The 17,523-nt window shown below is 27.2% G+C and overlaps 1 protein-coding gene across 3 annotated transcripts in view; it reads right to left on the reverse strand.

Annotated features, from left to right (window-relative positions):
* The window catches only part of LOC105193061 (exonuclease mut-7 homolog), a 28,283-nt gene that overhangs the window by 7,610 nt on the left and 3,150 nt on the right, over positions 1–17,523 (reverse strand). For 2 of the 3 annotated variants that reach the window (XM_039455211.1, XM_039455213.1), the window contains 10 exons: positions 12,654–12,844; positions 11,836–12,074; positions 10,786–10,967; positions 10,224–10,412; positions 9,960–10,157; positions 7,491–7,655; positions 6,984–7,262; positions 6,736–6,884; positions 4,343–5,152; positions 2,560–2,750 (listed from right to left, as the gene is read on the reverse strand). In XM_039455211.1, coding sequence (XP_039311145.1) covers positions 2,560–2,750; positions 4,343–5,152; positions 6,736–6,884; positions 6,984–7,262; positions 7,491–7,655; positions 9,960–10,157; positions 10,224–10,412; positions 10,786–10,967; positions 11,836–12,074; positions 12,654–12,844 — 2,593 coding nt within the window. The remainder of the gene's footprint in view (positions 1–2,559; positions 2,751–4,342; positions 5,153–6,735; positions 6,885–6,983; positions 7,263–7,490; positions 7,656–9,959; positions 10,158–10,223; positions 10,413–10,785; positions 10,968–11,835; positions 12,075–12,653; positions 12,845–17,523) is intronic. The other variant, XM_026140137.2, reaches the window with a different exon arrangement.

Below are 17,523 nucleotides of genomic sequence, written 5' to 3' on the forward strand. Positions count from 1 at the left end.
ATCTCACAAAAAGTTAAGACGACGTTGAACGGCGGTGACAGGCTAACTCACTCAATGTTGATACTGCAAATTTTTTTCGACAGAGAATCGAACGGCACGCGGTCGCGCGCAGAGCAAAAGATAAGGGGAATAGTACTAAACCCAGGCGAACAAACTAAAAAGCCAGAGCACAGACTCTTACATAGCTGTATAAGGCTACCCTATGCATAAGAAAATTGATTAATAAGGAAATGGACTAATCAATTTTTTTATAGCTCAATATAGCCCAGTAAACAAAAATAGATTGAAAATTTGTAATCCATTTTAATTCATTTGAATACATTTTGGATTAAAAAACAGCAATTAAGCAATTCAATCCTATGTCATGGATTAAAATAGATTATATGACTTGCAAAAACTCCTTTTAGATTGAAAAAATCAAGTCATTTTATTTCAATCCCGTTTCATGAATTAAAATGGATTATATGGCCTGCATAACTTTTTTTGATTGAAAAAAATAGAAATCCTGTAATTTCAATTTTATTTCATGGATTAAAATAGATTCAAGAAATTCTTAAACTACAATTGGATAGAAATAGATTCATGTGATGATTGCCAAATCCAAATTCTTAATTTTTTGAATCCATTTTTATCCATTTTAAATTGGATTTTTGAATCTATTACCGTTTACTGGGACGGTTAGTCCCGGTCTACAATTAATGTTGTAAGCCTTTAGCCATAAGAAATTGACCAACCATAATCGATTATTCTCCTCATATTCAACATTAGTCAATTTCTGAGGCTTAAGGCTTGCTACATCTATTGTAGACCGGGACTCATGCAGCTATGCAAAAGCCTGGAGGCCTACTCTCGAAAAATATCGCATATGAAAATATACGAAAATACTATAGTATATGTTACATATATTATAGAGTTCCCTAGTATTTTCATATGCGATATTTTTGGAGAATAGGCCCCCTGTGCTTGGGCCTTAAAACCTATTGCACATGAAATACATAACAAAGCATAAGCGTAGCATAAAGCTTCTGGACCAATGGAAATTTTATGTAAATCAATATAGCGACTTTATGCTGGATGCTCATTGGTTCATCAGTCTTATGTTGTGCAGATTCTCATTGGTCTATTAGTCTTATGTTATCCTTACGTAGTGTTGTGCACTTCATATGTTATAAGCTTAAAGCGAGAAGCACACACTCTTGCATAGCTGCATAACCATATGCATAAGGAAATTGATAGATCCATTAGCGCATGCAAAAGGAAATGGACCAATCAACTTCTTTATGCATATGGTTATGCAGCTATGCAAGTGTGTGCCAGATGCCAGAGCCTTAACGCTCTTCATCAAGCACACTCATGAATACATTATCTGTCCTTGTTTTCGCTTTCAGTGCCATCTAATGCAAGATCTCTCAACTACTATGAACACAATTACTGCTCTTCGCACCAATTCCACGTGCAAATTTGCATAAACAATTTTCAAACACTTATTTCTCTCGTACTAAGCTTCTAGAATCATCAGTAAACTATAATCTACCGAGGAACGTTCTGCAAGCATCGTATTGATTTTTCATTTCGGAGGCTCCTGGCGCCTCAACCGAGAACTCTGCTTTGACGATAACAATGTACCTTCGCGGACAAAATTAAAACTAATAGGCGTGAAACGTGACAGATTAACGATGAAATTTTGTCATGCATGTAATTTCGTTATTGTTATTATACGTTTCATTGTAAAAATGTGACTTGTCTCATATTTATCAAATTCGTAAAAATAAATCGCAAGTTTCTTTAAATTTTATACATAAAAGCATATTTTTCATTCCTTTAAATAACTATCTGTGTGTTTTCCTGTTTATATAAGCTTTACTTTACGTGCGTTTTACGACTATTTATTCCGACTGTTAGGCGGAAAAAGGATAGTCAAGCTTCATTTTTACAAGTGTTTTAGTGATTTCATTATTCTGTTTTATCCAAATTCTCTTTATTAACAAATGCCACGACGAAAACTTTTACGTGATTTCTCGCTTATAACGTCACGACTTCAATATGGCCGCGCCAAGTAGACAGAAACCTTAATTCACATCACGGAAATTACTTATACGTATAAAATGTAAAACTTTTATATGGGGCACATGTCATAAGTCGACTGCAGAAGCCGATAATTAAACTATAACTTTTCGATCTACTTTCGTTTTTTAGATTAAATTATAATTTCCGTTGTATGTTTTTGTATACTTTAATTATGGAAAAGGATTTTAAAATCTGTAAAGCCAATTAAACAATCAGAGTATCCAAAAATAATCACATATAGGCACTGGTCCAGCATCGCCTTAGATATAAAAGTCTTTCAAAATTTTTAAAAAAATTATGGGAATCCAATATTCAGTACCGAAATTGAAAAACAAATTTAATGCACTCTTTAAATACATTTTTGAGAACTTTATTATAATTTTTTTTCTTAATCTCAACTGAAATATATAACTTTTCGTGAAATGTGAGATAATCTCATGTTCTTTCAAAATGAACGTAATGCATGTAAATAAATAGACTAATTCAATTTACCTTTGCACAAGATCATCCATCAGTTTCTTTGGAACTTTCACAAATTCATCGCAGTTACATATTTGGCATCGGCTGAAAATATCATTTTGCGTTATGAAAACACCAAAATGATGTAAAACTTCACGTAGTTGGTTGTCAGGTGTGTCAGCCATTATTCTGTAGCAATTCTTCAACGGTAGATATTGCTTAAACTAACATTATAAAGATTATTAAAATAAAATTAACATTATTGCTCAATAATTTTAGTGCACTTGGGATTTTCTCACATATCACAAAAAGTAAAGTTACTGTATCAATGGACAAACAAAAACAACTTAATATAATTAAAAACAAAAAAAAACATTTTTATCACATCTGTATAAATACTGCAGAATAAAAATATCAATTTATTATTTGAGTTTTAATATTTTTTTAAAATAGTCATTCATTGATGATTATTCAGCGACTGATGCAGTAATTCTATTTCAATAAAGAAGAATCGTAAAAAGTCTTCAAAAATATATTTTAAATAAGAAAGAGCTTTAAACCTGTCTTTTCGTCTCTATAAATCCCAGTCTATAATAGGTAGTCAGCTTTAAGGCTCCTGAGTACTCGCCGCGGCTATATTGAAGTCGTGACATCAGAAGCGAAAAATTGCGTGAAATGACACGTAATTTTGTCCGACATGCCATTTGTAAATAAAGCCAATTTGGATAAAACAGACTAAGCAGATGACTTTAAAACACTTCTAAATATCGGTCACGACTATCCTTTTTTCGCCTAGCAATCAATAGTCATAAAAAGCATGTAAAATGACGTCTATTCAGACAGGAAAACACACGGATAGCTATTGAAAGGAGTAAAAAATGTATTTTTATGTACAAAATTCAAAGAAACTTTACGCGCGATCCATTTTTTCAAATTTGGTAAATACGAGACAAGTCATATTTTCAAAATAAAACACATAATAACAAAATGACATGCACAATAACATTTCATCGTCAATCTGTCACGTTTCACGTGTATTAGTTCTAATTTTGTCCGCGACAAAATGTCGCTACCGTCAACGCGGAGTTCTCGGCTGAGAAGTCAGGAGCCTTAAGCCGTAAAAAATTGATCAATCCATAAGTAGGGATGCCAGACTGTGGCTTCTGGTAGCACGAAATATGTCCTTTTTAGTTAAATTGGCTGTACTATTTCAGAGTTTATCTTCCTTCCTTCCCTAGGAAAAGGAAGATAAACTCTAAATTACTACAGTCAGTTCAGCTAAAAAGAACAGTCCCTGTATTGCCAAAAGCTACAATCTGACATCCCTGAACCATAGTCGATTATTCTTCTCACATTCAACTGTGTTTGAATGATTTCTTATGGTTTGATGCTTACTACACTTATTGCAGATCGAAACTAAATGTTTTGTTTCTAAATTACATAAAATTGGAAATTTATTTTTCAATAAATTTTTATTTTAAAGAGCTCTAGCTTCATAAAAGAGCTATAGCTTCATCGGGCAAAAACTAACAATATTTTAAAATAGGTTTTTTAAGCTTGCAATTTTGTTAGAAAAATTGGTGAAAAATAATTTCTCATAATATCTTTTTCTTGTCTAAAAATTCATATCTTATATAAGTTTTCTTTTAATTTTAAAACAAGAATTTATACAAAAAAAAGAGAAAAAATTTTATGTTTGATAAATTTTTTCAAAATTCTTAGAGGCTTTTTACATTTAACTTTTCGTGAGATGCAAGAAAATTTCAATCATGCCGAAACAGTAATGCATATAAATCTATATATAAACAAATCTTACTCTTTCATAATTTTTATTACGCGTTAGTAAAATTCTGTTTTCGCGCATTGCCACTCTAGCGGAATCGTCCCCTCCTTGATCAAATAATACATGTATGGTATCTATTCCACACATGCGCAATTTACTACTCAAACCACCCAGCATAGAGTCACATACAACGCGCCATGTATGCGCAGGTATTGGATCCAAATTCCGTTGTTGCATGAGTTCGGATCTACCCACATTATTCTGTCTACTTTGAGTATTTCGTCTACTTTGAATATCTTCCCATCTACTCTGTTTGTCATACTGATTGTAATTATCACGTCTATCCTGATTACCATGTCTACTCTGGGACTCATATCTATTATAATTATCATGTCTCTTCTGATTTTTATATCTTCCGTCATTGGCCGCTTGATTCATTTTGAAATTTGTGTATTTATTTTGATTGTGATTATCAAATTTTCTTTGATTATCATGTCTTCCATCAACTCGGTTTACTCCGATATGCGCACCTTTGTGATTATAAGTATCATAATTTTCGTCATATCTTCTTCGATCATCATATCTCCCATCGTCAACTCGGATTATTCCACTAAGCACATTTTTATCGCGATTAAAATTATCATAGTTATCATATCTTTGGCTATCATGTCGACTATTGTTAGACAATTCATGGTATACAGATCTACCCTGATTTTGTTTATTATGATGCCCATATTTGGGCGTAGGCCTGTATGCTGTTCTATATTTTGGGGAAGCTCCTGTGTTCATGCCATAATCCTCCTTGTCTCTATTAGGCATTGTTGGATTCGAATGCATATATTTCTGTAAATCAATGAACTCTCTAGTAAGGAGTATAATTAAATATAACATGTTTTAATAAAAAAAAATATTTATTCGCATATACAAAAAAAAGAAAATAAACATACGTATATATTCAATCAATTATTCTGTGACTTTAACAGACAATAGAGCAAAAGAAAAAATATATATATATCTAACAATAAAAATAATGTCATTACAAATTCTATTGTAACAAAGATACTTTTGTCAGAGATTATACAAAGATTTTTCCATTCGTCATTAGATGAAAGATTAAAGTTTTTTTATTATGATTTATTAATATAAGATGTTTACAATCAAATTTTATATGAAAATTCCCTGATAATTCATACATTTCACAGGAATTTTATTCAAAATTACAGGTAAAATTAAAAAAACAAAAAAATTTTTTAATGCAACTTGGAAATAAATTTATTTTAACATACTTTTCATTATTTCCTAATCATCATCATAATTACAAAAAGAAGCCATTTAAGTTTTGAATATTAAATTTGAGAAAGTACTAAAAAGAAATAAAATATAACTAAATATGACATATAATGATACATAATGATCGGGCCACAATACACAATTTTAGCTCACCGAAAGAATTTGAAAAGTAATTAAACACACAATGCCAATTTAAAGCGTTGTATTATTTTTTATTTCCTAATTATTTTTATTAAATGTTTTTAAATTAAAATTAGCGAAACACATTAGAATATATAATACATGAATATGTATTTATTGTTAACCCTCAAACACAGCACATGAATTTAGAAAACCCATTCGATCGCTAGCTCTGTGAAAAAAGAATAAAAGATTAAAGGAAGAAAAAGTAATAGTAGAACTCTTTACTATCAATCGCCATATTAACCAGGTTCAAAACTTGATTCGATTTTCAATGGTACAAAAGTAAAGCTTTTTACTGCGGTCAACTATGTATTATACAACTTTACAAACATGAAGCTCTAGTGAATTTGCCCATTTTTGTCATTTTCACTCAACTTATGTATACACAATCAACCTTCATATTCTTGTTATATAATTATTTTTTAAAAGAAATGCCATAATTTTTCTTAAAAATATCATTCTTTAACTTTAAGACTTATAAAATCTTTAAAAAATTGTTACAAAAATATAAATTAATTAAAAAATGTATTTTATACAATTTTTATTTTTGCTTAATGGTTTTGCTTTAATAACTCATAATATATCATTTTTCGATAATGCCGTCTATTTAATCACATTTTGAGACTCAACTTTTATTTTTAAAAAAATTTGTTGAAAAATATTGATCGGAATCAAAATTATAATTTCTCAAAGTTACATATAAATGTAATGTCCAATGCAAATCTAGATCTATGCTGTATTTGAGGTTGTTAATTAAGATAATTAATTGAATTTAAATTATCAAGAAAGATAATCAAAGAAATAATTCTATCAAAAAAAAATTTTAATTTATAAGAAATTTTCCATTAAAATCCATATTTTTTTAAAGCAAAAAATAAATTTACTAAAAATTCCAAGTTTTTCTGGTTTTTACTAATTGTAAACATCTTGTATTAATTTGATGCAATTTATACCTTATATACAGGTTTATTCGCATTTATCTTTCTATGAGCTTGCGAAATATGCTGTATTTCAGCACAAATATCTTCAAATGGTATGTCCATATCTGCTGAATAATCCGCCAATACATTATATATCTCCACTAAACAATGTGCATCCAGTGCTGTCATTATAACAGACATATGTGCATATAAGTAATGTAAAAAAATTATATTAAAGAATGTTAAATAATATATTAAAGATTTTAAAAAAGATTACTAACCAGCATATATTATTTGACTTTCTCTTAAAGGTCTCAACTCCCAATTTGAAAATTGATCCGACTTATTAAGTTTTTGTCCAAAGCACAATTCCACAAGTTTACTTAAACTTTTGTTCGTAAAATTTGGATCACCTTTGTATGGAAAAATAAAATTGTATTCTTCTGTTAATTTTCTCCATAAAAGCATCAAGTCAAGGTATCCTTGGCCGTATGTTTTAACGGATGACAAAGCAGGTAAACTATTCCGTATTACAGTCACGTCTTGGGCTATTCCAAATCCTGTGTATGTACAATATACATATAATAACAATGACAATAATAATATATAACTTTTATTCACAATATTTATGTTATTCTTGTATTATAAAATGATTAAATAATTGTTTATTTCCAAAGTAAAATATTAAATAAAACGTGTAACATATAATGAGTAGTTAATGTAATGTTACATAATGAGTAATTAAAGTAATACAGGTAATATTATTTTAAATACTTGGAAACACATACCAATTTTGATAATGTCTTTATTTCCAAATAATACAAGACCAAGTTCATTCCAGAGTTCAGGCAATTGATGTTCAGGCAATTGATTGCCAATAGTAGTTACATCCAGAATGTAAACGTTTTCTTCAGTAGCTATTTGCATAAGTGCCAATTCAGGCTGCTTAGTTCCTGATAAAATATAGATGTTTTATATTCAATTAAAGCATATTACAAGTTATTTCTGGATTTTTTAGGTTCAAGTTCAGAGTGTTTACTCAAATTATGTAAAAAAATTACAAAACGCTAGAATGCAAATATTGAAGGGATGTTTTACCGGACGGCTCGAGAGCAGCTCCAATAAAAGTTCATTTTAATGTGTTAAAATCATTTTTTAAAATATTTCTTTTACAAATTAACAATTAATTAAACATGTCCTTTTTGTAGATATCAAATTTATTTATTATCCTCTCCAAAAAGATTCCCAAAAATCGATAATTTTTCGAGAAAGTATGTACCCCCTTAATCTTTTTATAACTCTTAATACTTTTATATGCAAAATAATCATATAATTAGAGAAATCATACAATAAAAAAATTACGTAATTATAATGCTTTGTTATATAGACGCTAAATTCAGATATTTTATCAGTCCGACACTTTTTTCGCTCACCTTATATATGTATATACATAGATAAAATTGAACAAAATTCATGTGTAAATTGAATATCAAATATTATGAAACTGTGCACTAAGAAATGAATACTTTAACACTAAAAGGGTTTCTAGTCTAGAGATTTCGAAAAATCAATTTTGTTTTTTTTTGCATTTTTCTAAAGTTTACAATTTTAAGCCACAAACTCTTTTTTAAATAAAAAATTGACCAAGATCTACAGCATAAAGTGACGCAGTATATAGGACTGCTTTACTGAAAAAACATTTTAAAAAATAAATAAATAATAAAAAAACCTTACAAAATAAAATTTATAAAGAAGAAAAAGATGTCCTTTATGGCCTTGGGATAACTGATTAAAAACAACTTAAAAAATTTTGACACAAAATATTACAAAAAATGCTCCATCAAATCTTAAACGCATTTTTTCCATTTTCTAACGTAACAAGTACGATTCCAAAAAAACTACTTATCCAATTAGCTTTTGTTTTTAATTATGCTCAACAAACATGTCGTTATTGTTCGAACTAAAATAAATAGTTTATGTTAATTTTTTTCTATTTTTTTAGTACAAAATAAGAGAAAAAAATGAGTAAAATTAAAACAATTTTTTTTTAATTGTCGCCATATTGAAAATATGCATGCAATATTAAAAATCCTAGTTCAGACGCAAATCGTAAGTCCATTCATTTAAAAAAATATTTTTGCTTTCAGATTAATAATACTTCTACTGTACGTACCGTTTGACTAGGCTCACGGTACAGTCCTAACTTCGCCGCCATAGTACACTGCGTTATTCAAATAAAAATAAAATAATAAAATTGTTTTACTCTACATTGAACATAACGTATCAGTTCTTAATTATAATTTTTATGCCTAAAAAAATTCCCAATTGTACACCTAAATTCGTCTCTCTAGACAAGAAAACTCCTTTAAGAAAATGCTAAAGTGATGCCCAAACTCACTCGACGTCGGTATTACAGATTCTTTTCTCGAGCAAGAGTCGAGCGGTACGCAATCACGCGCGGAGCGAAAAGTAAGGAAAATAGTACTAAGGCCGAGTGAGTAAGCTCATGAATATATCACGTCCTTGTTCTTCAACTTTAACGCCATCTAATGCAAGATCCGTCACCAACTGTGCCCCACAATAACTGCTCTATTTATCATGGTTCATCCTCTTTACATGCACAAATTTTCACAAACGCAAATCTTTTATATTAAATTTCTAAGTTAAATTTTGAAAATTCTACGTTGTTTTTGCGTGTAATCACCTCACAGTACATTTATAGAAAAAAATCGACAAATATTTGTTTGAAGTATATATTGGCACCCGTTAACGACTCTGGATACCATGGTAGACTATGATTAGATAAAAAAAAGATATAAATTTAATATTCTCGGCATAAAGTCGATCGCTATGAGGTACATTAATGCCTGTACTTTAATTTAAAAAAATTTTTAAATCTGTAAATGCAATTAGAAACATGGTGTCTGCAAAAATTAAACTGCTTTTAGTCGGTAAAAAAAGGACATCTTCAGCATCCCCTTAAATTAATAGTCATAATGTACATGAATGTATGTATTTATTGCTCGGTTATCAATATTTTGTATTATTAAGAAAAAATAAAAGAAATAATTTTGTCCGAAAAGATAATTTAAAAATTTGAAAGATAATTTGAAAATTTAAAATTAGAATACAAATATCTCTGAATAAAAGTAATATCTCATTAAAATCCATGGTCAAAAGAGCGAGGAGAATTCCTCTAGTCCAAGCTCTCCTGATTTTCCGGATAGTAAACACCCTAAAATTTTGCTTGTAATTACCAAAACTAGGCTTCCACTCTACGTCAATTCCAACCATATTAATATCTCTTAATCCATTATCAAGAAACTCTTCAAAAAATCGTCTATCGTCTATCAATTTGATGTTTTCCCTTGGTAATTTTAAAACATGATAATTCACATCCTCATTTGGTTCCCAAGTAGTTTTCTCCTTGCTTGTGGAAGCGCCCTCATTTACCACTGTAAACTATAATATTATGGGTATTTCTCGAGATGTAAATGTTAAAATATAGATAAAAGCATTACTTTGTGCACTTTGTTCTTCTACATGCACAATAGCCCATGGCCATTCATCTTTAGGTATTTCGTATTCCTTTGCCCAATATAATCCTTCTTGTGCATCGTTAGCATTAATTAACATTGTGAGTAACTCCGTTTGTAATTTAACATCGTTTCCTATCGCTTCTCTCACCATCTCTCTCCAACTGGCGATATCTATACATAATAAAAGTGATTAACATTACTCCCATAGTTTATTGTATAATTACTCGCGAGGGATGTTTCTCTAATACGCCAACTTTGTACTTTAATTTTTATTGTTCTCTCTGATAATTTACAATTAAATAAAAATTGATAATAATTCACACCTTTTAGATAGAGACAAATACAATTTTTTTAATTGTAAGACAATTTGCTCTAAATGTAATAACAGTTTTAATGGGTAAATATAGCAAATTTAGAGGACAGGGGTATCCTGAACATTCCACGCGAGTAATATAAGCTTAAATTTTAAAAATGTAATTTTTGTATTATTTTTAATATAATTTTAATATATAATACAATAATATAGAAAAAAAGATATATTTACTTAAGCTACCATCCACATAGCGCTTATGTAAAAGGAATTGCAATGCTCCTTCGTTTCGTTTTGTATTTAAATGAGGACATGCGTCAGGTGATAAATTGTATTGCTTCATCAGACGTGCAATAAGTTTAGTTATCGGACGAACTTGTGTAAACGATATTTTAACATCTGGTATATCATTTGTACTGAAAGTTCAGTAAAAATCTCAATTAAATAATTGGTTAAATTTAAGTGCTTAAACATATATTACATATTTAGAAATTATGAAAAAATTATAAAATATTATATGTGTTTAAAAAATTATTAAAAAATTGACATCGTTTTATGTACTTGGTTTAAAAATTATTTCAAAACAAAAAGAGAAATATTCTTTAATAAAAATATAATTAAGAAATAATGTTAAAAATTGAATTTTTTAATGTATTTCAAGTATTCAAGATGATTTATGTAGTTTTATTGCAAAAATTGTTCTGTAAATATTGTTTATTTACAAAACAATTAAACTCAAGTTCGCAGTACGAAAGCTATCCTTTTCTCCCGACAGTCAGTAAATAGTCGTAAAAGGCACGTGAAGTAAAGCCTTGCACTCTAGTGCAGGAAAACGCACGGACAACTGTTGAAAGAAATGAAAAATATGCTTTTACGTATAAATTCAAAAATAACGAATAAGCCCCTTTTTCACAATAAAGCATATACGAAATGACATGCAAACTAAAATTTTATACCTCACTTTATATGCTAATTAATTCTAATTTCTGTAATACTACATGGAGTTTTTAGCTGAGTAGTCAGGAGCGTTATATTAAAAAATTCAGATTTTTGTCATTTTGTTTTAAAACAATTTTTAATAACAAATATATATATAAATTATAAAAATGGTATTAAATAAAAATACAATGTTATTCACACGCATGCGCACGCACACGCACACATACACTGTCATATGTAATTTACCTAAAGTATAAATATTAACACATTTTTAATTTTAATTTACTTTGCAGGGATTGTACGAGTGATACATCATTAATAAAAATAGATACGTTTATCACTTACTAAATAAATTGTTCCAATACAATCTGCACGTTTTTTCCTGGTGCTATCAAGTTGTCTAAATAAGTCGTCAAGGCTTTTTGTACCTCTGGACAGCCTGTTAAGAACTCTTCAACAATTTGTAATTTATTCTGCAGTATGAGAGGTAGCAACAATATTTTCGGATCCATAAAATGACTTTGCAATTGTAACATTGCCGCGTATTGCGCAGCTTCTTTATATTCTTTCTGTCGTATCATATCCTACATATAGAAAGATACACGTCTTAATGTAAATATTACTTATTCCAATATGTTGTTCATATATTCTATTCATACAATCTATTATAAGTTCATCAAAAGTATCAAATTTATTCAAAATATACTTTAAATTCTAGTATTTAATCCAAAATATTAAATTAAAAGAAAAATTCAATTTATTATATTGTGACTTTTTTCCAATAAATTTATCATAATCTTCAAAATATAAAATTATTTTTTTAATATATGATAAGTATATGACGAGTATTTTTCTAGTATTTATGATGAGTATATTTTAAGATAATGCACTCGTGATCATCCAATCAAATTAAGTTCCATCGCGCGCTTGGTAGCGATATTCCAATTCACAAAGTAAAAAAGTAGGAGACACACAAGCGAAAAATAGTAGAAAAATAATTGTGGAAATATTTCTGTTGAAACATGTTATATGACGTTTTCATATATTTTTGCACATAAAATGTAAAAGATTAAAATTTTTCTCAAAACTTTCCATAAACATCGGTACTATATAGAAAATAGAATATATTTGTAAAAAAGTAAGTTAAGTTTAAAACAACAAACCTCTATCGTTTGTAGGAATATATCTTTATGCTCCACAAAATCATATATGGTGGATATCTTCTTTATTAAAAGCATCTGTTTCATTTGTTTCTGCCTTACTAATTTAAATGCTGCTAATTTTAAATCAGGTACAAGAAATTCCTTGTAACCTTCCTTTCTCTCCTCTATCCAATTTGAAAACTCATCTATCACTGTAATGTGATCAAAATTATAAATCCATAGAAAGTTGTACCATTATCTCTTTTATACATATAATATCTCAAAGCATTGCTACAATTATTAGAAAAAGTAATTTTTATAAATTATTGATGTTAAAAAAACTCGTTACATTACCTTTGATATATAAAAATGGAATGCAAACTTATTTTAATTTTATTTTAACATGTTTCTGTGTACCTTCTTTTCTTGTTTTCAAAATATATTTATCAAAACAGACCCTACATAATTACACAATTTTTCTTCTGTTACATAAATCAATAGTGATAATTATTTTACATATGTGTATACAATACAAGGTGTCCCAAAATTCGTGCTTTCGGAGTACAAGACATGATACCTTATGTTAAAAGAAATAACTTTTTTCTTTAGTAAAAATGCGTAAAACGAGCAGTTTGTGCGTGAGAGTTGGTTAAAGTTAACAAATAAACGCTCTTGTCTATGTAGCGTTCAGAACCGGCGCGCGCTCCTCACTTACTTGTTCCTTTAAAGTGTGCATAAATGTGCAAACAATGAGCAATCGAATAAGCTAAAAAATAGTTATTTTTTAAAATGTTGGGAGACTAACTTCACACTGGTCTAGTCTTTAGTATTTATAAGTATTGTCTTAAGATGTTAATACGGTTGTGTTATAATTAGTTTACGGTATTTTAAGACTGTACATAAGATAGTCTTAAATACCCAGTAAAAAATTTTTCATATATAATTATATACAGTTATATTACAGTTACATAATTATGTATCAAATGTCCATATATATTAAAATATATATAATATATAAATAATATATAATTATACATAATTATGCACAATTTTTTTATATATAATACAATTATATATTTTTTTAATATGTATGGACATATTTGATATATAATTATGTATAAAATATGTATACAATTATATATAATCACATAATATGTATAAAAATACATATTATATGATTATATATAATTGTATACATATATAAAAAAATTTTTGCTGGGTATGAATATCAAGCCTCAATCTTCTTTTCCATATTGTATTCCTTAAAACATGAAAAGTTAATAAAATAAATTAAAAAACAATAAAACAACTTTATATAAACGGATATTAAATTTCAGATGTTATATAGTTATATTAATTTTTTATTCAAGCGTTATTTTTAAATCTGAGACGTATGTTTTAGATGTAAGAATAACACTTGAATAAAAAATAAATATAACCATATAACATTTGAAAAATATCTGCTCGTATAAAGTCGTTTTATCGTTTTCTAATTACATTTGTAAATAAGCGAGCTTGTCCTCTACGTTTCGTTATTGTTAATAAAACAAATATTAATAAAATAAATATTAATTTCATTCTTTACATAATAAATATATAAAAGAATAGTTTAATTCTATAGGTTCATCTGAATATATATAAAAAGAAATGTATAACTACTAAGATGCTTTGCGCGAACCTAGTGTTCTATTATTCTAAATATTTCACAATTGCGTATGATAGTTAAATAATATCTATCAATAACTAGTTTAAATAAATAACTAGTATCACTAAATCTAAAGAATAATTTATTTATTAAGTAAGTACGTTATCCTCGAATGATGGAAAATTGTCCTATTGTGTAACAGTAATTAAAAATAACAAAAAATATTTACGATACTTAAAATCTTAGTAACAATTTTATCGGTATCATGAAGTTTATCATACATCTTTCAAATTTTTATCTAATTGTATCAACAAGATTTAAAAAATTATAAAATGATAAAAACTGTTTCGATACAAAAAAGAAAGAAAAATTACATTTTCTGAAAAATAAGTAATTTTTTCGAAATTATTTATTTTTCAAAAAATTTAAATTTTCTCGATATTTTGTAGATAATTGTTTTATAAATAAAGAAAAATTTTTTTAAAAACTAATTCTCTTTTCATTTATTCACAACTAAAAATACAAAAAACTTGTTCAAAAGATATTAATTTTTTAAATGTTATAATAATTACGTAAATACTGAAAATCTCATTAATACTTTTATCGATATCTTGAAATTTATCATAAATTTTTCAAACATATCTAATTGTAAGTATCAGAATTAAAAAAGTTGTAAAAAGTTAAAAATTGTTTTGCTACATTTCAAGAAAATTTTTTTTTCATTTATTTTTTAAAAAGTATAATTTTTCTTTTTTTTTTGTACCAAAACAATTTTTATCTTTTTACAATTTTTTAAGTCTTACTTAAAATTAGGTAAAAGTATGAAAGATGTGTGATAAATTTTAAGATACCAATAAACCTATTACTGAGATTTTAAATATTTACGTAATGTTTAAAAAATTCATAACTTTGAACAAGTTCTTTGTATTTTTACTTGTAAAAAAAGTAAAAAGAAAATTAGTTCATAAAGTATCTTAAATACTTTTCGTTATTTTTAATAACTATTACACAATAAAACAATTTTCTATCATTTGATGATTATATACTTACTTAATTAGTATACTATTGTTTAGATTTAGATACTATTTAAACTATTCATTTGTTGATGTTGTTTAATTATCATACAAAACTTGAAATATGTAAATGTGTAATAATAAAATACTCAGCTCATGCAAAGCGTCTTACTATTTATAGATTTATTTTTATTTTCAAATGGACCTATAGATTTAAATTATTTTTTTATTTGTTTATTGCGTAAGGAATAAAATTAATATTTATTTTATTAACTTTTCATATTTTAAGCAATACAATATAGAAGAGAAGATTGAAGCCCGATATTCATAATTGATTCTTATATCAGAAAACTTATATACAATCTTATATACAATCTTAAAATGCCGTGAACTAATTATAATCGTATTAACATCTGAGACATTGTTTATAAATATTATCTAAAGATTAAGAACAAGTGAGTGAGAAGCGCGCGCTCCTCAATTAAAATTAAAAGACTTTTGACAATTTTTCATTTTTTGAATCAAAATTTTTTATTTTATGTGAAAAAAAAATATTTTTTATATTTTCTTTAGAGTTCTGAATATTGCTACAAAAGTTCTATCAAAAAGTATTATAACTTTTTTCGCTGCTGCTTAAAATAAAAAAGTTACATTTAATTTTCGAATTGTAAAAACGTAAAGTTGACCAAATCTTCAATTTCCTATTTTTTACGTCTAAACGTCAGAACTCTTTTCTAAATTTATCAGGAACTTTAGAACTCTTTGGAGAAGAGCCGGAACTTTATGAATTATCTTAAAATTTTGAAAATGGGGTGCTAACTTCACAGAGGTAGCGCGCGTCGGTCATGAGCGCCACATAGACAAGAGCATTTATTTGTTAACTTTAACCAGCTCTTCCGTAAAAACTATCAATCCTACGCAATGTTGCTAAAGGAAAAACCAAGGACTAGTAGTTCCAAATCGAACCAAAAAGAAACGTTTCTATATTTTCCATTATAGTTCAACACAGGTAAGAGATATGTCAAAATGGTGTTAAACAAAAATTAATTAAATTATCTTTCCAACTTCAGTTTTATGATTGCACTTTATTGGTACCTTATAGAGAGCAAAAACTGCAAATAGGTTTGATTTATTACCTCATTCTTCTCTATATATTATACAGAGTAATTCCTAAGTACAAAAATTGAAAAAATATTAATTGGATTATTTTAGAAAAAAAAGTCTTTTAAACATATGTTTTAAACTGCTTTATGTTTAACTTAGAAGAAAGAAAAGTAAGATGACGACATTAAAATTTCTTAATTTCTGTAATAATGTAAAAATAATAATCTTTTTTTTCTGATTCACTAAATCTTGTTTATTATTTGTAAAAATTACAAGCTGTTAAATAATAAGAATTTTTTAAAATTTAGAGTTTTTAAAAATTTGTCAATTTCATCTTGCTCTCATATGCGGATGACTTTTAACAGTAAGCTAACAGTCAAAAGTAAAGTTAAAAATATACTTCTTATGAATAAAAGATTTATTATAACAAACTTCTATTAAAATAAAATTGTTAAAATTGCATTATATATAGAATACTGTTAAGACCTAAAAAATTAATCACTTTATGCCTATGAACATTTGTCAATTTATCCATAGTCTTTATTTATTGAATGTAAATGTTACAATTTAAAAAAATAAAAAATATTAATAACTTATTGTATATGTTTTTAAATTGGTAAATGGCGTTGTAACAAATTTTCTTTAAGTAATACAAAAAGTATTACTTAAAGAGATTTGAAATCCACATTAAAGTATGGACCTTAATAAAGTATACATTTTCTGCAAAAAAATGAAAAAAATTTTTTAGATCTTTTTTTATCATTTGTTAGACCAATATGACGTCCACAGCTGTTAAGTCCATAATATTTGCTTGATATAAAAGCTCTGTAATCCGTCTTTACAAAATTGGAATCTCCAAACATGTAGATTAGACAAAGAAACAAAGTCAAGTTTTTAGAATTAGAGTTAAACATCTAATTTAATACAAAAAATGTATAAAAATTTATACGAAAATTTATTCATATATATGCGTACAATATTGATGTAATAACATGTAGTGATGTATTATAAATAATATACAAGTCACTGTTTAATCGCTAAAATTGACGACTTTAGCATCCCCTTAAAGTATATATAAAAGTCACTTAAGAATTTTTTTATATTTGTAAAAATAATGACAATTAATTCT

This window comes from Solenopsis invicta, chromosome 11 (genome assembly GCF_016802725.1).
Source record: "Solenopsis invicta isolate M01_SB chromosome 11, UNIL_Sinv_3.0, whole genome shotgun sequence".
Lineage (NCBI taxonomy): Eukaryota > Metazoa > Arthropoda > Insecta > Hymenoptera > Formicidae > Solenopsis > Solenopsis invicta.